The sequence below is a fragment of the Ooceraea biroi genome, chromosome 2 (genome assembly GCF_003672135.1).
Source record: "Ooceraea biroi isolate clonal line C1 chromosome 2, Obir_v5.4, whole genome shotgun sequence".
Lineage (NCBI taxonomy): Eukaryota > Metazoa > Arthropoda > Insecta > Hymenoptera > Formicidae > Ooceraea > Ooceraea biroi.
The window spans coordinates 4,331,955-4,355,316 of record NC_039507.1 but is presented as its reverse complement, the minus strand read 5'-3'; the positions used below and the strand labels follow the sequence as shown (position 1 = coordinate 4,355,316).

Below are 23,362 nucleotides of genomic sequence, written 5' to 3'. Positions count from 1 at the left end.
TATTAATGCGGCAAGAAAATTGAATATAGTGTAAACAACTTCATGTAACAAATATATACACAAGTTTTCAAAGCAACGTACCTTTTAAGGAATCTTGAGTTTCCCAGCCTTGCTGCTGGATCAGATATCTATAACAAAATGATACTGTAATCGTTTTAATTAGGATTCTTATTATACGACTATCTTAGTATTCAAGATATCCAGATAATCGAATTCGGGCAAACATTTAGATACTCATAAACCGAGATCAATCAAGTAAGAATCTGAGTAGTCCAAATTCTGGATATCCGTAAATCTGAGCAGCACTAAAGCCCATTCTACGATGAGACATAAGTCAGTAGTCACAAGTCATAAGCGACCCCCTCCCGACAGGTGCCGGTAACGTGCCGCGCTGCTGATTGAAGGCAGAGACGAGCACGGGCCGCGGAATGAGCAAGTCGAATTATAAAAGCGTAGAAAGCGAGGAGAGATCGAAGGATCTTAGAGAATAATTTATACGCGAGGTTCGAGTAGCCAACCCGGAATAACGACGACCTGAACAATATCATCCTTATATGGCTCGTTATTGTGTGTGAGAATAAATATAGTTATCAGAGATTGCTGTTTACTTGCAATTACCACCATTGCGATTCCTTACAATTCGTGCCCGTCATTGTTACCGAGAGCGCCAAACCACCCAAAACATCTGGCTTTAGGATTATTATGACTACCAACTTATGTCTCATTGGGCTTAAGAAAACCTAATTTGGATCAACTGAAAACAATTCGACATTGCGTAATACTGACCTACAAATCAGGTATCCTGTACGATTCACACCGTGTGTGCAATGAACTCCTATGAGGTCACCTGTAGCAGAAAATTCATGCATCTCGTGACTCAAAATCTGATGGCATTTGTTTTAAATAGCGGTATTAGAACAAACGACGCCTTAATTTTCAACATCACGGAAACAAATAAATAAAATAAAAGAGAAAGAATTTGTACACGGCTTGTAGATTCAAGCGTCTGAACATTGCGGACTTTCCGCGTGTAATTCCATTTTAGGGAGTTTCATAAGTAATGGAGTAACGCGACCGATAAAGTAATTACGCGGCGACGCGGATGAGAGTCCGGTCTTGGCGGGACACGCGATCGGTATCTCGAGAGTACGCAGGAGACGTCGGACGGCGCTGAGGACGCGCGGAGACCAAAGGGGGTACCCTTTGCTTGCGAAAGGCGACCGGTAAGGGCGCGCCGCTACATGCAGCAAGACGTACGATTCCACGGGTCATCAATTCGGCCCGGGGCGTGTGGGGTCGGCACCTCTCTACGGGCCCAGCAAGGGGCTGATTATAATATTATCGCAAATTACCGGCAAAAGCTGCGACGAATTCACGAGCGATTCGTGACTGCGGCCACGGCCGGGCCGGTCGCGGCGGCGTTCACGCAAGGGCCCGCAAGCCTTAATGAGAGTAGTTGACCGGTGTAACGATCGAACCGCGTCCACCGCCGTCCGTCTCTTCTTCTTTTTCTTCTTAGGTTCCCCACGGACACCCCTGTCTTCCTGGCCGCGGCGTCTTCTCGTTTTCAGCGAAGCGCGAACGAGCGGAAGATAAGTACCGAGTACTTTGAGAGGCATTTGGTACCTCCTTACCACGGTTTTCAATGCGAATTAAGTAACCCATCGCGGGTCACGCGATACGCCGCTTGACCTCGGCAAGCCGCTTAATCGAACGGAGAATACATCGATATCTTGGAACGATATACAGTGAGCGCCAGTTATTCCAATCTCCTCGAGATAGACGCGATGCTACTCGCGAATGATAATGCAAATGTATAGAGGCTCGAAACGCGTAGCGCCGGCGACGCAATAAGTTTTCTCGCGACAAAATCTTGACAAACAGTTTAATAAAACTGTTGACCGGAGCTATCCTCGACTCTGTAACGTAGTCTCCCATAAAAAGTATTAAGATAAAAGTATGCGAATGAGCAACATGTTACCGAGGCGAGCATAAAAGCTATTTCTAAGGGAGTCCCACGGGTTATCATGTACGGGGATATAATGATGTGAAAGATCTCGTGAACCCCGAATGGAACGTAAACTGAAAAGCTCATGAAAATACAAGATCGGGACAAAACGATCACGGATATTCCCATGAATATATTTCACAAACGAAAATTTCAGTCTTGCTCGGAAATCGATAGTGAGAATTGTTCATGATACCTATTCTTACTCTCCCAATCGCTGCTGTTAGATAATTTAATGTCACCTACTTTACATGATTTGTAAAATTTAGAATTTATATAATGATACGATGATATAAAACGAGGAATTTTATTTTGCAATCTTTCCAGTTTACTATAATCTATTATATTAATATTTATTAGATTCCATTAAAGGACAATGTTGCATGCGCCTTGCGAGATAGTGATGGTTGGAATAGACCATAGATAAATGCATCGCACAGACGCAATTCGACATGCTATCATGCATGCATGATAGGGAGAGGACACGCAAGATAAGCTCACGTCGGTATCTATCACGAGGTCATCTCAGTTTTGCATACGTCAGAGACTTACATCTCTTAGCGGACGGGAATCTTCCCAGAACACGTCGGCATCTAATGTGAATCTGGAACTACCACCCCCCGTGGAGCAGGAATTTTTATGCTAACAAATAAGCCGATTCTCGGACAGATTGTCGAAGACTTACAACTTACTGCTCAAGTTTTTTTTCCAATTGCTAAATATTCTTTTTCTTTTCTTATAAATCGATGTACAATATTAATTATTTGTATGCGCAATATAATTACTTTTTGTTAGCGCAAACAAATATTTATTCGCAGCATGAAGTTGTATTTTACTATAAGATACGTGTGACGACATTAAACGAAGGGAGAAAATAAGAGACTCCCTTCCGTATGAAATTTCACTTATCGAGGATCTTCGGTATTTGAAGAGTGAAATTCGCGAATTGGCAGTTGAGTCATGTATACACGCGTTCGTACATTGGTACGGAATTACAACGACTGGGAAGATATTACGAAGGTCTCGCAGGACGTCCTGCTGTTCGGCAGTCGAAATCAAACGCTGCTCAACGGGAGCCGAAGCATGGCGATGATAATAATGTTCGTTGAAAGTCGGCCTTGTATACCTGGTAATATCATCAATTAGGAGCAAACCCGCGATTAATTTGGAATACCTGCTTCACACCGTTGCGATTATTCGCAACGGTACAGTCACTTTAAGCTTATACAGTGCATTATATTTCGCGTTCATTGTTAATAATTGTAAATACAGGGAGACAAGAGACATATAACATGCACCATTATAGAAAGAAGTCCAAACAGAATCCTGTTTTATTGCACATAAATTCGTTTCGCGTACGAGATCAAGTCTTGTCAACGAAAGCAAATCCGAGATTTAGCGGAACGGCGTAAAAATAACGGCACATAACGTTAAACGGTTCTTCGAGCGAAGCTCGCTACCTGTAACGAGCTTCACGAGTCCATCACGTTTGAAAGAGCGCCAAAACGAAACGACGGAAAGGGTCGGTTGTAGTTGAAGCTCGTGCATGTGATGGGCGAGGGTGGGCGGTCACATGCAAATATTGTTTTCGTCCGTGCCCCCGAGATATCGCCGACGAGGGAATAAAAGGCAGGCAAGCAGCGCACCCGGAATTGCACGTGCCACTCCCCGTACCGACGTGAAGGCTGCTTTTCGGGCTACTGGAGTAGTCGCGAGACACGACCCGAAGCGACGTGGTAAATGTGGCAATATGATATATACGCGAGAGGTACGTCGGCTCAAATAACCCCCGAGCTGGATGGGCGATCGCCTCGTGCCGTGAGCGCGGGAGAGCACCTAGCAGCACAGGAGCGTAAAGAGCAACGTCGGAGATATATGTAAGAGCTGCTGAAACGGGGAAGGACGTTAACGGCCGGTCGTGCGCGTACATAAACACGAAAATATCGCCGGCGCGTTATCGCGAGTTCTTTCAGAATGTCGATTACTGCCGTCTTAAATCAATCGAACGGTCCGAGTTCCGAACGCAAGGCGCATTGCACACGGGGACGCGTACACGGGGTGTGTCGCAAGATGCTGGATGAACGAAGGACTTTGCAGCGTGTAAGAGCGAAAATTAATTTGTGGACACATGGAAAAGAAATGTATAGGAGCGCGAGGACTCAATCCTCGATTTTAGAAATAATTAAGTACCCTCCGGAAGAATTGTTGATAGCTTGGTATAATTCGGGGCTACAAACTTGAGATAAGTGAGAAATTTGAAGGTAAACATTTCATTTTGACTCTTAGCTGCGTCAAGGATTTAAATGAGAAGGGTAGATAGACCCAAGGGATACGAACGATTCATGCTTTCTACGTGAAAATTTCTAAGTGATCAGCCAGCGTCTTGGCATTGGGTACTGAATACACGGTATTGATAAATGCTAAGTGGTGGCCAACGGATGGGCAACAAAGCGGCTCCTTTTGCTTTGGAATGCGTCTCGACTCGTTCTTCGACGAACCGTCCCACCTACCAAGTCCGAGCTGGTTGATTCGTGAGCTTCGTCAGTTTCCCACGTACAAATCCGAGAGCTGTAAATCGCGATAACCGAGCGCGCTCATCCGATCTTGACGGCAAAACCTGAGAACAGTTACGTTCCTTTCAAATTTCACCGAGAAGTCTTAAAAATTCTACGTAATTCTACGTAATTCGGGATTCGACGTATCCCAGGAGCTTCGGATTTCCTGGGAGCTTAAGAGACTTTTTGTCTGCTGAATACAATTTCGAAAATTCAAGTGCCATCCTAGGATTACTATTTAAGACTATTGAATCTTGCAGGAGATAGATTCTCATGTAGATTCAAGATACGAGGCAGCTCTAAACAAACCGAGGATGAAAAAAAGAGACTGGATTCTTAAATCGTACGCGTACACCGAGTCCCGATGCAGCCTCATAGATATGACCGGTCGCTTGGCATGAGAAAAAATGGAGGGACAGAGACGCGTGGTTGTACGCGCAGGAAAGAGAAGAAAAGGAAGAAAGCGACGACGCGGATAAAAGAGAAGAAACGAGAGCAGTAAAGGGAGAAGGGAGACGCTCAAGGAAACTTTTTTCTCTACTGGTTGATAAACGGCGGCAGATAATTAACAACGCCCCGCTATATATGTACGTGCACTTGATGCGTGGGCGATACTTCGCTCCTCGAACTCTGGTCGGATCCGTTTCCGATCGTCGTCGTCGACGACGACGTCGACCTTGCCGAATCGTTCGCTCGAAGCACAGAAGCCAAGCCACAGTCGTACAATCGAATAAAACGACTACCGGCTATTCTACATTCGTTCCTGCAACGTACAACACGGCAGGACCGTAATCGAGAAAGTAAATTAGGAAGGGATGCACTCTCGCGTACAGTCGTGATCAGCAGTTTCGTTCAAGCGGGGTTTTCTACGAGCTCTTTCTCCACCGGAAGCACGAGTACCCATTTTCATAGTTATTCTTTTTTCCTACAGTTATTGAAAGTTTCTTAAAAGCTATTTCCTACTGTTGAACTTGATGTATTTTTAGTTGGCGCCGATCAGACATGAGTCTTGCAACTTTTATTAAACTCAGAGATGCAACTACGGTCGATCGATGCAAAGTATTACACTCTGTCTGAAAACTCTGATGCAATAAAGCCACTTCGAGATCTCTGAGCTGAAGGATTTGTTACATAATTGTTTTATAACAAGAATTACAATATGTGATGTAAAAACAAACTCACCTTCACTGCATGTCGACATGAAATCATCCATCACTTTAAAGAATCTGTAAGGAAAGAGAGCAAACACTTTTACTTTTAGCAAAGTAACTGTGACCGCATTCTAATTTCGTTTTTCAAAAAGGGATACCCGGCGTTGTAACACCGGGGAACAATTTACTTTTCATCAATCAATATAAATCTGCGAGATTTTACGTGACCGTAGCCAGCTAAAGAAACTCCCTTGCAAAAAATATAAATGATACGTATCATTAGGGTACATGTGTTTAATGGCGCGTTCTACAACTGTTATTTTAATAATAACCAGTTTGCAGAATAACTTATTACTAGCGAGCTACCTAATTATTTACACGGGAGGGTAATTATTTATCTCGGCTAAATAATATGATTAATATCTGAAAATATATCCAATATATGTAACATTACAAGAGCATGCATAATAACAGCGCCGCCTTTGAGGGGACAGCCTCTTATCCATCCTTTATTTGCCGTCCATAATTTCGCGGGGCAGCCAGCGCGACGGCGATCGAATTTCCATGGAGCCGATGAAAAAAGTAATCGGCTAAATAAATATTCAGGTACCGGTAACCGGTCGAGCAAACCGGCAGTGTAATAGCTACGTAATAGGTATGCAGAAGCCGAGCGGCAAACGAAGGAGTATGGTAATGAGACTTAAGAGCCGGGACGTGTATGCGTGTGTGTATGTGTGTTGCATGCCCTGAGTTACGGGCGAGTGCAGCGAGTACGAGTCCCTTTACGCGTCACGCAGGGGCGCCAAGAAGCTAAATCGATTCCAGATTATGTCATGAGAACGCGTCGCATCACGCGCTCGCGCGCGCTTTCCCCGACGCGGATTAATAATAGCTTGCGGCGGCGGCGGCAATTTTTCAACGGCCAACACATTTCTTCTTTCGCCCCCTATAAACTTTACGGTGAACTTAGTGGCGGCTCCTTTGTGATCTATGGGATAGCGGCTGGGAAGAACGGAGAAACAAGAAAGAGATTTCCGAAACTTCGCAGATTCGAAGATAGGGTGGCGGTTATACAATAATTTACGGGGGTGCAGCCATGCATCAGAGCGGGGCTCTCTTTCACTGATGTTGCCGAGGGGAGGAAAAACTTATTAACGGAATTAAGCCTACTTCGACTGCTCGATAAATTATGGCGAGGTGTTCACGTGCCTTAGCGTTTCCCAGATTTCCCAGGAAATCTCGAAAACATTCCAAACCCGCCGAGCAGGGTAGAATGTCGCGTTACATCTTTCTTACGCGATAAGGGTTGATGCCAATGTAATGTTAATTTCTCAAATTACAAACAACGAAACATTCGCATCGATCTTATCGAGAAATATTATATTTTGAGAAAAAATCAAGATTCTAGGATTAATAAATATAAGAAAGATTGTTAGGATAATAGTCCTGAGATAAGCATGAAAAATATGCCAACAGCTAGTTTCCAAGAAAATGAGAATAATGGTGACAAGCATGAAATCGTTTCAATCCCCGTTACGAACGCAGCTGCGATAGACTTAGTTCCCCGGAAAGTTACTATGCTCGTTATTGAACGGGGTGGCCCAATTGTAGCGGCCTATAGAGGCTTAATAGGAGCGTTTTATGCCTTTGGTCCCTTTCAACTTTGAAACGGACTCCCTACAGCACCGATTAGGCTAACGTGATTATAAGCACTAACTCATTCACGACTTGCCGACTGGTCTCGACCACCGTTTAATATCGACGAGTTATAAGAAGTGAGAGATATTTATAACCAGCGCAGCCTCTTAACTCATAATGACTCTCGAAATAGGAGCATCTTGTTCAGGGGTGTGATGCACCCTAATAAGATTGAACACTATCATATTCCTAGCATTATCGACCCCTGCGTGAGTTAAACAATCTAGTAAAGAATTTATTGTTGCAACGATATGTGGCATAATTAGCGGACATAATGCGAGACATTTACACGTTTTACACGCATGCGCATCGCAGCAGCGCGTTGCAACCCTCTACAAGGTCAGCGGGTGAAATGAAATAAATCTCTTGAATGTGCGTTATCGGTAGCGGAGTACCACACAACGTCAACCGTCATTCGCCTCCGTGGCCGCGCACATTTATAATACACGAAATATTCGTGGCGCGTCTTCCTCGTTTTGAGAGCGTGACAGCACAATCACAGAGAAATGCATTCATCACAGGGAGCGGGAGGGAACGAAGCGGGCATGGCCTTCGCCGGTCGGGATGAAATATCGAAAGATAGCTGCCGGGGCTCCGCGTGCCGCGGCGCCGAAACGTGAAAAATGACGGGCGTTAAATTAATTTGACTCTCAGATTTGAATTACAGATTTCGAGGACGCATACGCGGAGGTGTCGTACACGGCGCTTCGCACTCCACCCAGTAGGAATTCTCCTCGAAGAATCTAATATCGAGAACCAGCTCCATCATCATCACCACGATCATCATCATCATCATCATCAGCGTCATCAGCAAGATGACCATGTTTCCTCGTCGGAAAATCAAAATCAAAAGCTCTGACCCGCAATGCGAGATGAGCGGCCATCAATATTTATAAAACCGGTCATCCATCAGTGACGGGCTCCTTCCCGGGAATATTTTACAACGTTACCCGCTACGAGTACATTGGTTTCATTGCGCATCGCGTGTTTACCTTCTTATTCAACATCGCGAGCTACACGTCCGTCCCGTTTCGGTGTTGGAAGACTTGTCGAACCGATCGATTCGATCGCTGACAAAACCAGCTCAGTCAGTAATTCCGCCTCGTTGCTTCGTATAATTTTGAACGTTTTTGAATGTGTCATGCTTTCCTATCCTTAGATCGGAGAAATTAATTAGAGAAATTGATCCAGGACATTGGCCTTCTATGACATTTATACGTCATAATTATAATAACATATACGAAAATCGAAGAATCATTATCAACAATTTTAACGTTCTGAACTCTGCCATTTCGCAAGCTGTTAATTATTTAATTCAGTTACAGTAATAAACCATACGCAACCGACTTACAAACTTGCTTTCACCATCTGTCTACACCGACGTTTTGGGTAATTTCGAGTTTGAGCGACACGTGTGAGGTTCAGAGCAGTCATTAACGCATGCTGCGGGGATCATACGGTGCGGCGTTCGCGCAACCAAGGTGTTAATGGAACGCGCTTTTACAGTCTCGCCGCGAGTCTAAGCGGCTTCGTCGCTAATTAACCGCGGGAGCTTATATCGAGATAAAGCTACCGATAACGCTCCAGCTGTTTTGCATAAACCGCGAAAATCGTGCGTGACGAACGCCTTGAACATGCTCAACCGGCACAAGGAGAGGTGCCCGTAAATTCGCGAATCCGGCGTTTATAGCAGCGCGATTGTCGACCATAAGTGGCATTCATTTGAATATTGCACGGTGTGTGGTCCTTCGCACGCGCCCACCGTACTACGTATGGTGCTTGCTTGCGTGTAACTTTACGGTGAGATCACGATGGGGACCATGTATGTACGTGCAGCGAGGACGGCGCGATTGCGTAACAACGTGTTATCTAAAAACTCGATCGTCGTCCGTAAGAATGTGGCGCTATTTAAATTTAATGGATATCAAGTTACAATTGCCATTCGACGAGACAATGATAAATAAATACATCGTGGCGTATGGAGTTCCATACGCGCGACCGCATTGATTATCGCGCGGAACGTATCGAACTTTCCAAGTCCATTAAGCAAATGATTTTTTATCCTGGCGGATTTCGACATGCCAATGTAGAGACAGTCGAAATGCGAGAAATAAAACGAAATTATCAATCGAAGATAGTTGCAGTTAAATAATGTGTATTAATTATTCTCAATCAATTCTTTAAGCATGTTTTTATTTATAAGAATAAGAAGATAGAAACCTGTGTCATGAAGGAAGATGAAAGAGGCAATCGATAATCACTAATCGATGAATATGTCATAATGTAATTCTGTAACTAACGTAACATTTAAATTGTAAGTCTTTTCGGCATCGTAAAATTAAAAATTATAAAATAAGTGTTTATTATCAATTGCAAAATGGCTACGTGTACTTGTGATCAAAGCAATACTATGGAGGAATATCATACTGCATTCTCTGATCTTGACATGTATGTAACCTAAAAAAATAGTATTTTCTGCGTAGTGTTGTAACAGTTTTTTAATGTTATTAAAACATTTCTACAATATAAACTTATAAAATAGCCAGAATTTATTGAAGATATGTTGAAACTTTTATAAACTTTAGATCACCTCCGGAGGAATGGCGTACGTCGACAAGATATCAGGAGGAAGCGGAAGGTACACCGGAATATATTACTTCAACACCACGAAGAATTCCACGACGAGATTTTTCATGCTTCACTCCACGCGCCCTTAGAAGACCACCTATCCCACGTAGACTAGATCTCACGAGTGGAGTGGCCATTGTTCCACGACGTGTCGATTGTAAGTACAATTCACATACAATCACAATAATAATGTACTGTGTTATCTTTAGTCTCTTGACTACAAAATTGCTTGGAAGTCGCACTTGATAGTTCTTGAAGAAATATTATTCAATACCAAAATATTGTGCAAGATAAAAATTATGTGTGTGCCTCATCTAAGTGTACCCTTTAGAGCATAAATTAATTGAAATAATTCTTTGTGTAATATTTTTTTCGTTTAGTCGATGTCATATCAGATAGCGGGCATTTTGACGACGAGGAAAATTTGGAACGTAAGCATCTATCAATACGCGTTATATTCGAGAATTGGAATATAATATACTTTGATACTGTTACATTTTTATAGATTTGGCAAGAGAAACATTACGATTGAAAAGCGCAGCACGTCCTACTTATATGCCCGAACCGACTGCTCCTCCTCCTGAGCGGCTGAGACGTTCGAGACCAACGCAATATCCATCACCAATGAGACAATACACACCCAGGATGACTACGGTTACACTTTGCGGAAAATGCTTGAGAGTAAGCGATTTCTCACATCTATTTATAATGTAGAAAATTTAATATCCGTTGATTTATTAAGAGACCAATAGGTCTTGTAGGCAACTTAAAATCTGAATTCAAACTTGTGTTCTGATAACATATTTTTCTCTGAAAATTGAGTAATGCGATCCTAGATTTAAAGTTGCCTTGAAGTACAATTTCGAGTTCTCGCTCTTTGCCTATCAATTCGTACTCATCGATTTTCATCTCGCATTTGTCCTACATTTAGGAAAATGAGGAGATAAATTTTTAGAAGCGAAACTCTTTAGCTAGAATAAATGATCAGATATTCAACTTGCTTATGTAAAGTTACTAATACATGAATTCTGTTATCCTAACAAATGTAGGAACAGCGAAGCAACAAGGAAAAACTCGTCGATCTATTTACGGAAGTACATACTCTTTTGCATTTTCACACATTACACAGCATATTTGACACAAATATTACCGGCACGTGTATAATTCTTATGCAGATGTCGCAACGTAGACATGAACACAAGAAATGAAGAAAATCCTTGGCGCAAGAAACATCCAGGCTCGGTATTTAATTACAACCGGGCAAATCGTTCTGCTTTTGACGCTCGTCGAAATCCACGAACGCGAATCGTTTTCACGCGAGTGCACATGAACCAGCGAAGGCGGTCCATCGTCGGACGTGAGATCGTCCATGTTTGAGGATGTTTAATGCATGGACCGCGCGATCGTAGGTAGGTGAACGGTTGCCCGATGTTTGTATGGCTGTACTCCCAGCACAGATCCCGGAACCCCGAAGATATCGTAGAAGTACTGCGCAAACACTCCGGCTGACTGTTTCTCAATCGTGGAGTCGCGTATACGGAAGGCACACGATTATAGCAGCACTCGGTACACGCCTGTGTTCACGGTCGCTCCATCTCCCAAGTGCGCAATTTGTCATCATATTTATAAAGCAGGCTGCCTTTAAATGCACTCTCGATTTTAAAGACGCGACTATATCTCCATCTCGGAATGAATAATTCGTCAATATCAAGGATCTTTATGACTTCGCGTCAATTTAAAATATCTACTAAACAAGCGCTTTGATAATTAAATCCAAACTAAAATTTCTCTCGGGAATAAAATCATAATTAATTACAGTACAAGATCATTATTTTACACTCGCAGAGATTGATCACTGACACTCAATAACACTGAATATTAAATAACTGAATGAATAAATTTGAGCTTTCGTTAAGGAGAAGATTAATATTGACAAAGGAACACCTTCCAATGCATGCATTATCATCTCGTCGCAAGAATGGCCGATCAATTTGTCAAGAATCGAATTCTCGAGAAGAGGCACGAGTCGTGACGGTATTTTGCGCGAAGTTCGCCTTTGCGTCATTGCCTCGCGCGGAGAGAATGGGCGGCGAGGCGGCGCGTGCACGGATGAAACGGGCACGCGAAGAAGCGGAGGACACGAGTGGTGGCGAATTTACGTAATGAAGCGATCGCCCGGGTGGTCCCGAGCGTGAGACGCGCGTACGCACGTTCCCTCGTCGTCCCGATGCGAGACGCTGCCAAGATGGAGTTGGAGAGAACAAAGAGAGACGAGACCAGGAATCTCTCTCTTCTCCTCTCTCTCTCTTTCTCTCTCTTTTTCTTTCTCTCCTCGGGAACGACTTGTAGCTGCGGCGTCGTCGGGCTCTCGGGCCGCGGCGAGCCGAATTAACGGCACCGGAAATACGAAGCAGCGTGCACGCGCGCTCTCGAGCGCATTATGCGCATGGGAGAGAACGCGCGCCGAGTAAAGCGTGTTACCACCCACAATCACTTGCCAAAACGTGCCTCTCCCCCGTGATCCCAGCACAGCGCGGAGCTCCATCGGGGCACCAAGTCCCGAGACGCCGCATGTCAGAATATTTGAGATGGGTTCACCCCGAGCGCTCCAGGTGAACCAATCGCCGATCTTTCAAAGAAACGTCGTCGACATATACGTTTGCGCGATCTTCAGGAATTATCTCTCATATGTCTTCTCCCGTCAGCGAGCTATAGATTCCTCGATTCTATGCAGGAAATTTTGGGACACTTTTTAAAATTATTGATTTAGAGGATATTACGCGGTACTGTGAATACTGCTTTGCGTTTTGAACTGTAAAATTGGATATTTTCTCCTTTTAAACATTATATTATGGGAAATAGAATTGTATTTTTATACAAAAGCCAGAAAAAGTTTCAGCTCTTTTTAAGTGTTCTCCCATACGTTCCCCGAGTATCGCGAAAGGGTATCTCTTCGCACTCGCAGAATATATGCGCAGTGTCTTGAAATACAAGACGGAGAACACGCAGAAACCTATGTCCGATGCCCCTACGAATAAAGACGTCTTGGTGAAGCGCGTCACACACCCACGTACTCCGCACGCTCGCGTGTTTTGAACTCATGGAGAATTACGATTCTTGTACATTCTTTGACCGCATTTATTCGATCACGTTATACTAAATTCCACGGTATTTAATCCACTATTTTAGGAATATTTCTAAAAATTTTTATTTCAAGTTTATCTATTTATTTTATTAGCTTAAATATTTTTATTTTAATTAATTGCATGTCAAACAAATTAAATATAAAATCGATTAATAATTTTATTACATTAAACTATATCTTGTGTAGAGTTATCATTTGGATTCCCTAAATAACGCGTGATTCCTATATCTTTCTCACAGAAAATATATACATGTTACACATTACATATAACTATCAGAGTTAACATTTAACATGTTTAACCATTTAAATTCTGGGTTTCTCAGATTTCAAATATTCGTGGTTCATCTTTTTTAAATCAAATATGCACTTGATAGACATTAAATGGAACTCGAGTCGTATCAAAATGTACGATAGTACGATGACGAAGCGCGAATACGAGCATAGAGATGCTACAGCTGCCAAGAGAACGACAGTGAAACGGCGCTTCGGATGCGGAGGTGGAAAGCAGTTGACAACGTTGATGAATATAGTTGGATGTGGCATGACTCGACCTATGCACAGCCTTCCGTGTCATAAGTAGAAGGAACCCGAGGAGCTGCCAGTATTGCAGCTTGACGGTCCTCGGATCGTGCATCAGGCTCGTATTGCACACGCTTACGTTTCAATTAACATCGCGTTTCACGTGAAATCACTTGATCTGCCGCATATGCAACGAGTCGCTATCAACGTGATTATCAGCGGTAACTAGCTTACGTTTACAGAACAACCGCTACCAAATATGTGCGTTGAGCATCGCAGTCAGTCATCTGTTTTTCGAAGATAATGATGTTAATATTTCATATGCTTAATTTTATTAGCAAATCATATTTAATGTTTAATTGATAACTTTAGATTATTTGTTTTATTAATAATTATTAACCAATTATTTGTATACGTATTGCAATCTAGTAATTATACAATAAAATAAAATTCTCTCCCTCCACTAATGAGTAATTTACCACTAATTAATAATTTACGATCCTCTTCTGGTATATAGCATATAAATATGCATGATATGCATGATTCGCGCCTTTACATTACCATTTTTTATTACAACTTTTTCAATTAATCGCTTATCGTACAAAATATCACATAAAATGAACATTTATTGTCGCAAATCCAGTTAACTCACCATTCAAGGCGCTCAATTAGCCGCGAGCGAGAATAATTACGCGCTCGTTCATACGTTCATTTTCCGCGATTTCTCCTTTATTTCGCCACCCCTCAATTCCCCCCCTATCGCCGACTACAAAAAAATGCGAAATAAGGAAATGCCGTTTACCTTCCGAACACCATTTTCGAAAGCGGCAGCGAGCATCGGCATCCGCCGTAAGGCTATTTTTGGCGAACGCCCGCAGCGCTTCGTGGACGCGTTCGCGAAGGTATCCTTGAGGCAAAGGATCAAACACTTTCATTCCTTCGCGGAAACGCGCGTAAGACGAGAAATTCCGGGTGGCATATAAGTCAACGTTGTCACCCGTTAAATCCCGTTAAATTAAAGTCGATACGAGCCCCGCGATCTCAGAAGAATCAGGATGAAGCAAAATAAAACCCCGAGGGAGATCAACGCAGAAGACTTTCAACCTTCGCGGTTGACGCGTCTACGTTGGTTCAATCTTGCCCGCTTGTCCCATCTCTTCATCCACCTCCGCGCTTGCTTGCTTTCGCCAGAGTTCAAGGATATCGAGGATATTAAGTGGCGCCTAGTTTTCTCTCACCTCTGGATTCCGTATCTGGACTGGTACTCTCTTTCTCCGTCTCTTTCTCGTTTCTCCCTCGTTTCAGCCGCAGCAGCGCCGGTAACCGATCCAATCCTATCAAGGATGCAGTTAATTACATGTCGCGCAACGGCCGAGCCACAAAGCCATCAGGTCTCGCTCAAAGAGACCAACAAAAGAGCGGTGCGCCGGGAACAGGCGGGCGCCCGCGCGCGCGATAGGCTGTTCGCATACCTGCCGGCTATTAACCGTTGATGCGAATCACCGTTTTATCCTCGAATTATACAAATCGGGCCGCGTCCTTTGTGCGGGCCGATCGACAACCGCGGGAGGTGAACGAGAAGCCGGGCGATCGCGAAAGGTCGTGCTTTGACCCGGCCGGTCGGCCTGCCGAGGGTTGACAAAGCAGAGCGACATTGTTCCCGCATCAAGGAAATATCTTGCATATTTATTATGCCTACGTCACTTCGGCCGAGCGAGTAAATAGCACTTAACGCGACGAAAAATCGGCGGTACGATGTCGTTAAAAGCGTGCGTGGCGTGCGTCACGTTTTTCGCGCGGCGCACTTACGAAAATGTTTTTAGTAGCGCGTTTGCCGCGAGAAATAATTGCGCCCGGCACCGCCGTGGAACGTCTTCATATTTCTCCCTGTACGCGCGGGACACTTCCCGACACTTGGGAGACACGATAATTAATACCTTTATTGCCGCAATAACAAATAGTTTTTATACATCGTCAGCAGTCGCCGCTAATTACGGCACTCGAGCATTACTCTTGTCCGATCGTATAACGCGGTCTTTACACATTATTCGATTATATAGTACTTAGAGACGGACGGACACGTTATAAGAGAGAGAAGAGAGAGAGAAGGAGGAAGAGAGGAGACGGAAGACAAGCAAGAGTACGCGTACATACGGCGCACAATGTTCGGTAAATCACTGGACGTTTATTGCGGTTAATTAGTCGACCGAGCCGGCTCCGTCAGGCTGTTTTGCATGTACCTCATCCGGAGGAAGAGGAGAGCCACACGCGCGCGCGCTCGTGATGGCGCCGTGCAAAGGTTAACATGCGTCTCCCATCCCGCACGAGCAAAGTACGAGGAATTGGATGTTATCTCGGACACTTGTTGGCATCGCCTCGGAATTTCGGGAATTTTATTAAGCCTTCCGGCTACCTGACGACCGTCAGATGAGAATTTTAGCAATTGCGTCCACTCCATTTATCGCGTTTATCGCGAGATCTTCCATGACCGGTCAAGATGAAGAACACAATTGGTAGTGTGTAGCTATCAATACGCTGCTGACAGTGTCTTGATAAATCTTTCAGTGAGAATTTGACAGTTTTGCAGTAGCGAAAATAATCCTTCTGCGCTCTAATTTTAAGCGCTCCGTTTTATTAAATAAAAAAATAAGATTTATAAAATGTTCAATTATGGTTTTCTTATTGCGCTTTCTCGATACTACATAAAGCCATAAGATATAAAACTGTCCCATAAAAACTTATCTTATCAAGGATAGCAAAGAAAAATGCATTTTTGATGAGCATCGAACGGCTCCTTAATGTGGCTGTACATTTTATTCTACGTCGCGGGCGATATATACACCAAAAACGCCAAAAGGCACCAAAGACTGAGAAGAACTCTGCCATCGTCTGAGAAACCACGTCTACACAGCAACGCTATTAAGCGCGGAAATTGCATCATCGCTCCGCGGCGAATGATTAAAGCCGAACGCGACAAAAATCGTCGTGCGATGGCACGGCGATACCACCGATACCAGACTCATCGCGCGAGGTCAACCGTATAACTAAACTCATTACTCGCTGCAATATGAACTGAGGTATTCCGGACAGTGTAACGCGATTCGCTGTATAGCGCGCGCTTTACAACTTAAATTAGCGGACAAAAATACCTAAGAGGAAAAAGAGAGAGAAAAAAGAGAAAGGCAAGCGATAAATTTCTGGCGCGATAATTCTCCTGGTTCCTCGACGGTGAGGAACGAGAATGTTCAGTACCAGAAAAACGGTAAACGGAAAAACATGCTGGACTTGACTTCCTTGTTAAGGTGATGCACGATTTGTAGGCAGGACAATTTATCTGCACTATGCGAATCGCGCGCCAATCGATCAATCGCCATGAGAGAAAGCAGTAAACGTGAAATACGATTGGCATTAAACTAGAGAAGTTAACGCAAGTCGTGTTAAAAGAAACTCGTTTTATGTTTTGCACACGTGCCTGTAAATCGACTGGATCGTTCCCTGAACGCTTCAGCCACCTACCGTTATTTAATTTGACGTGTTATAATATTTATGTTAGAATGATCACTCTTAGGAAGAAAAAGATTAGTTTTCCATATTTTAATCAGCTTGAAATACATCGTAGTATTTATGAGTTAGACTGTAAGTATTGTTCGTAAACTTGAATACGTATTCAAACATGTACGTTAAATTTCAAATATTTGCAATCATAATTATTGTCCAATAACATTTACTATTTAGATTATTTAGTGTGCAAGTATCTTGAATACAACGAATTAATAAAAGATTAAAATGCGATATATCAAATAATCCGCGCTACTTACGTTTCAATTATATCCATGGTTGGTATCTTCCTTCCTGGTATAGCAATTTTCTCGTATTTGATACCGGCATTTGTAAATTCCTACAACACAGACATCAATGGCATGAACAATCGTACACGTCTTGTTATGTAACAAAAGCAGAATATTCTCTGCTGAAACACAGAGATGCATTGATTGAGTACGGACGTATAATTTGTTCGACTGAGCTATTGTCTCTTTACATCGCCCCGAAGCGCTCATTATCATCGCCAATTATCACACATAAAACCGTCAATCACAAACAATGCGAATAATCGTACGTTTCCGAGTGCGAGTGGATCATCATCATAGAATCTAAATGCGACGCTTTCCGACGTAAACCGAGACAATCGATCGTTAGATACAAAGCTTGCAAGGGCGGAAAGGAAAGATACGACCTAGTAGGCCTAATTAACATGAACGAAAGTAAGATTCACAGTCATTCGTATCTCGAAAAGTAATCCTTGGCATAAGCATCCGCCTGAAGGTAACAACGAGCATTGCATATTCATGAATCTCTCTATTATCTATCTCTAGTCGGTGTTTTCATGCATCACACACTACTGACAAATGTAAAAGGAAAAGACAAACTACTAAATAATGTAAAAAGTAAGTTCTCACAAGAGGACACACACACTTGTGCAACCTTGATGATCGAGTATCAAACAATGATACGAAAATTACCGACGTTGTTATTTTTCTTTCACTTTGACATCCAGGTATTTACTTATCAATTATTAAAAATATATTGATTAACTACAACAGCGATGCAGCGTAATTATAACCTGTTAGGAATGATATCAGTTACCACTTGTGTTTCCACCCTGATGACAGATCACGTCATAATAATCAATCTTTTCGACTTTGCTTTTAGTGAGATCTTAGAAACTCAATCCTGGTGATCGTGCAATATTGCCCTTAATGGCTATCTTGGGGCTATTCTTTTCTCCCCAGGCGCCGATAATACGCAAGAAATTCTTTCACACGCTCAAGAGAATGCCTCCAGTGCTCGATCTCAATAAAAACAAAGTTAATTTATAACAAATCTGAAAAGAAATGATTTCTTGAAAGTGTCGCGAAATTCCATGAAACTTTTGCGGCTTGTGCACGCGAATCTTTAGCATCTTTATGTAATAAAATTTTCTAATTATATATTTAGTATACTTCGTATTTGTATTCTATATTTCAAACAGAAAAAAATACACAAAATTCATTTGAGATTAGGGAAACAAGAGCCGCGTTCTGCTACTGACGATAACATCTTCACGAGGCGGTATCTTTTGTCCCTACAAAACAATCTTGTTTCCCCTCCCTTGTGACATCACCACGAGGTTGGGAAATTAAAGGACTGGCTAAGCGCTTCATTATACATGTATAATGCGCTCTAATTAGGCGTGGGCGACACCAGGAGATCTCTCTGTTAATTATCGTTGCCCCGCAGCGCTATTGATGCTCACGGCGGCGTGCATAGTGTTTTTAAAATATATTCTCTCGAGCGGGATTCCTCGTTCCCCTCGCGTGGCAAATGGCTGTCCAAACGTCGGTGAAGCCGGAGCAAAAAGCGAAAGATGGAGCGACCAAACCGACTCCACGACTTATTAGTATAATTGATCGGTCTTCGTTTCTGACAGCTCTGACCCAGAAAGCACCGCGGACACATTCTCGCTCAGACATACCGGCTTGGACCGGCGGTCTACCGGACGAGATCGAGTCGTTGGCGGCCGGCTATTCCAAAAATCTAATAATAAGTTCATTAGCTCGCGGCCTCTCTACAAATTAGTCGAGCCGCTCTCGAGCGTTCTCGTATCCGGGACTGACCCCGATGTGATATTAGGATGTCGGAGCGAAAAAGAGAGAAAGAGACTGAAGGACGGCAGCGAAGCGAAGAGAGCGATATGATAGACAAATAAAGATAACGAACGGCCGAGGTTCGAAAGGAAAAATGAGAGAGCGAGAGAGACAGTCTGTATATCTGCTCGATCAAGGAATGCAGCAGGTGACAAGCTCGCGGAGAATGAGGAGAGGAGACAGTCTCTTGTCTCGAGTTACTAAAAGGTAAGGGAGTGCGTACATAAAGACAGCAAATTACGACTGAAACGCGAACGACACGCGATATGTTTCTGAATTAAATTCGCGTGGCGATATCAGCATTATTTCATCAGACAGTATCGCTTGCATGTCGCCTCTTTTTAATCTTATGCAATAATCCCGAATAAATTTATTAATTCATTCGACGCCTATTTTAAAATCAGCACGATCACTAAATACATCAACTACTGGAGGATCACTGCAAGTTTGGTTGTATTATACAATAATCTCAAAAAATCTAATAATAACTTGTAATTTTTAGCTTTATTACCTTTCCGTCATAGTAACGGCACGTGTTCGTTAGGTCAATGATGCACTTGAGATGAGGAAACGCTTGCCGTAATACCTGAATCGTGAATCTGTAACAATAAACAAGTCTTATAATATGCGCGATGAACGACGTTTCGATTTATCGATCGCTCATAAATCACTGCGCTATTTGAATTGTAAAACGTAAGTCTTCTTTCGCTTTTGGATAGGAAGAAGACCGAAGAAGCTGGTCGGCTAAGATGGCGCACGCGGGGGGGGGGGGAATCCTTTTCGAGGGGCGCAATCTGTACAACTGGATGATGTATCGAGGGAAGCGAAGAATCTGAGGTTCCGAGCGAAAGGAATCGGATTAGGCGGGGGTGTCGGCCCAAATAGTTTCACCATCCCTTTCGATATATCAGAACCTTCTGAGGGACGTACCAGGTGCGTGCGTGCGTGCGTGCATGTACGCACGCCTATATCTACGAAAACGAGCTACGGAGCCCATGAACGAACGATTCCTCATAAATAAACAAGCTTCGCTCGTGTCCGCGCAGGGATGTTATTAAAAAAAGCTCTCGTAAAATTTATTAGGATACTAGTCGATTTAAAAGCTATTAACGGCGAGCTAATGTGACCCGGTGGATTTATATGGCTGATCGAGTGAGAAGTATCGCGCCGTCGAGGGCATGTTACCACGATCATTGCTATAATTTCCACGAGCGCCGCGATTTATCGACAAACGGCTGAAATTCCCCTTTCTCCTTTTCCCTATCTCTTTTTTTCTGTTTCCTTTTCTTTTCGCGCATCGGATTACCACGGCGCGACATCGCTCCGTCGATCTCGCTAATGTGTCTTAGTACGCTCATGCATCATCCCTTGTCTGCCAGGGGAGAAATTCTGCACCGCGCGCTGTAAATGTGGCGTACAGATATTTGCGGAATGAACGAGGCGGTTGGCCATGGTGTTTACCCGAGGTGTCCAAATGACGAGTCATCCCGATACTCACCGCTGTTCCGGCTTCAGATTCCTCGCTATGGCCTGAAACAAAAAGAAAACAGTGCTCATCATCGAGGGAGAAACGCAGCGAGGAAAAGTAATTAATAGTCGTTAGCGGCAATCGTGACTACGTGATGCTTCGAGGGAAAACTCGACGAGGCGAACGACTTCATCCTCGCGTCACGGTTGCCACTGCACCTCGTGGGAGCCACGCGGACGTATGTACGGCGATATGCAAGTCATCCCCCGTTATGTAACTGATAATTAATAGCACGAGCTTAATAGGCCGCACGAGACGATCGCGCGCCACGATCACGGATCGCATATGGCTAACGAGTGATTGATCGACTTGAATCTCATGTCGGATAACGATACGCGGCGGACGCCGATGAGCGCCGAAGGAAACCCTGAAGGCACGCTTCAGCCACGGGCACGATGACTCGATATTTGTTACACCGGCACTCTTCGACACCACGTACATCGACATTGCACGCGGATACCATCGATATAACACCGTCACACATGTAAAGACTCCATGTAAAGTCTCCGCAAGTAAATCAGAGCAATACAGAAAAGCAAAATCGTACAACACTGAAAAAGACTGAATTATTAATGTGGATAATGTGGAATTAAGAAAATGATGATATAGTGCATAACATGGTGCGTATGTTTTAGATATACATTTATATTTTAGATTAGTAGATTGCATAGAATATATGCTACACAGTAAATTGAAACTTTCGTTAGTCAGCTTGCAGCATCGCACCCGCTATGGGTGGGCTAATGGTAATTACGGGTTTAGACGTAGCCATCCGATTGGCTGGGCGGAGAGATCGTATCTACGGATGAGTACGGAATGAGTATCGGTCGCATTAATAACGGACTCATAGTATGGCTCTTGTATCCGAACGTAATAATCCGATGTCGACTAGGCGTGAGATTTTTCCCCTATCCGCTCGATAGCCGATTAATTTCGCATTTTGAGAAAGATAATTCCACACTTTTAATCAACACGATACAAATTGTACACAGAGACACATTGCGCACTACGTTACGCAATGTAAAAAGGCATTTGTATAAACGCATTTCTTAGCTTTGATATAAGAATACCTCTAGGCAACGTATGTACTATGACCTTTAATATCATAATAAGAGTTATAACATTAATTACTTAATAACTACGCTATGCACATGATGCAAGATCGGAAATTCACAATGACCGAACAATACTACGGCATAATCGGTTGCAGTCGGTGAATGTCAACGTGCGTCTCGCCTCGATTTGACGAGTCGCGGGATTCATGTATTTACGCTCCAAGCAAGGACAAGAGGCAAGAAGTAAATGCAAGGATTTACGAGCCTTCACGGGAGAGAACATTTGCGGCACTCCTCGGTGGGAGGACCGAGATCGGCGGCCGTAGAACGTGGACGACGACAAACGGAGAACAGTCGAGAAAAAAAAAGCGAGAGAGAGAGGAAAGAGAAAGAGGATGCAGGTAAAGAGCATTTGTCCACCTGCGAAATATACTACCCCCGCTCGCGCCGGGGTCAGTTTATTTTTTCGCACGATACATTCCGTTCCTCGTGCGGTTGACAGCCGAATCGCTCCCTCCACTGATTCCACCATTCAATTTCACGATCTTTAGTCTAATATATGGGACCGTCTAAATCAGGATTATCGGCCAGTGGACCGTACTCGCATTGTGGCTCTTCCTGACGAGTCGCACGAGTTCGTGCAGCGCCCGTCGCGCGTCGAGGACTTTCCTCCTGGACCCTTCATCCGCATTCTTATCCAGGTCCGTTAACATCGAGTACATCGTGCAATATCTAACTTTATAGAAGAAGTATTGCTATCTTTCGATTATTGATTAATTATGAATGTTTTGTGATGACTGTCGTAATTTATATTTTTCTAGGTATTACATGTGCTGTATTTCATACTGATTTCTCAATAATAATAGTTGAAAAGTAAGTTTCCTTGGTAAAAATAATTTAAGTAAGTTTAATCAAGTCGTGAAAAAATTGAAATGAATAAAGTTTTAACTCTCAATAAATGTCGAAAGTAAAGAATGCTTTTGTATCAAGTCATAAAGCTCCAAAATCCTCACCTAATCATTGAGAATCGACAGCGCAATTTCCGAAACGTGAGAACTTTGACAAGAGTGAAAAATATATTTTTATATTATTTTTATATTATATTATAAATTTAGATGCGATATTGACAGTGATATTAATATGAGCAAAAATCTCAATTGTAAAACTGTAAAAATAACCTATTATGAATTATTGGAAAGAATTATTATATTTAATTATGAAAACGTCCAAATGCTTTTTAAAATGAAAAACGTTTGAATAAATATACTAATTCAATTACACAAAATACTTAATTATATTTAACATAATTAATTGAATTTAATAATTCCAAAAGACAAATCAAGTAAATGAAAAGATTAAAAAAGAATATTTTTATCTTCTTGTACTTTAAA

At 43.0% G+C, this 23,362-nt stretch overlaps 1 protein-coding gene across 2 annotated transcripts in view; it reads right to left on the bottom strand.

The window, feature by feature from the left end:
• LOC105281717 (RNA/RNP complex-1-interacting phosphatase) overlaps window positions 1-23,362 on the bottom strand; it is a 38,547-nt gene that overhangs the window by 2,111 nt on the left and 13,074 nt on the right. The window contains exons 3-9 of one of the 2 annotated variants that reach the window (XM_026975334.1): window positions 20,887-20,918; window positions 19,900-19,987; window positions 17,523-17,602; window positions 14,943-15,038; window positions 5,746-5,789; window positions 787-847; window positions 82-128 (exon numbers count right to left, since the gene is read on the bottom strand). In XM_026975334.1, the coding sequence (XP_026831135.1) occupies window positions 82-128; window positions 787-847; window positions 5,746-5,789; window positions 14,943-15,038; window positions 17,523-17,602; window positions 19,900-19,987; window positions 20,887-20,918 (448 nt within the window). The remainder of the gene's footprint in view (window positions 1-81; window positions 129-786; window positions 848-5,745; window positions 5,790-14,942; window positions 15,039-17,522; window positions 17,603-19,899; window positions 19,988-20,886; window positions 20,919-23,362) is intronic. The other variant, XM_011343147.3, reaches the window with a different exon arrangement.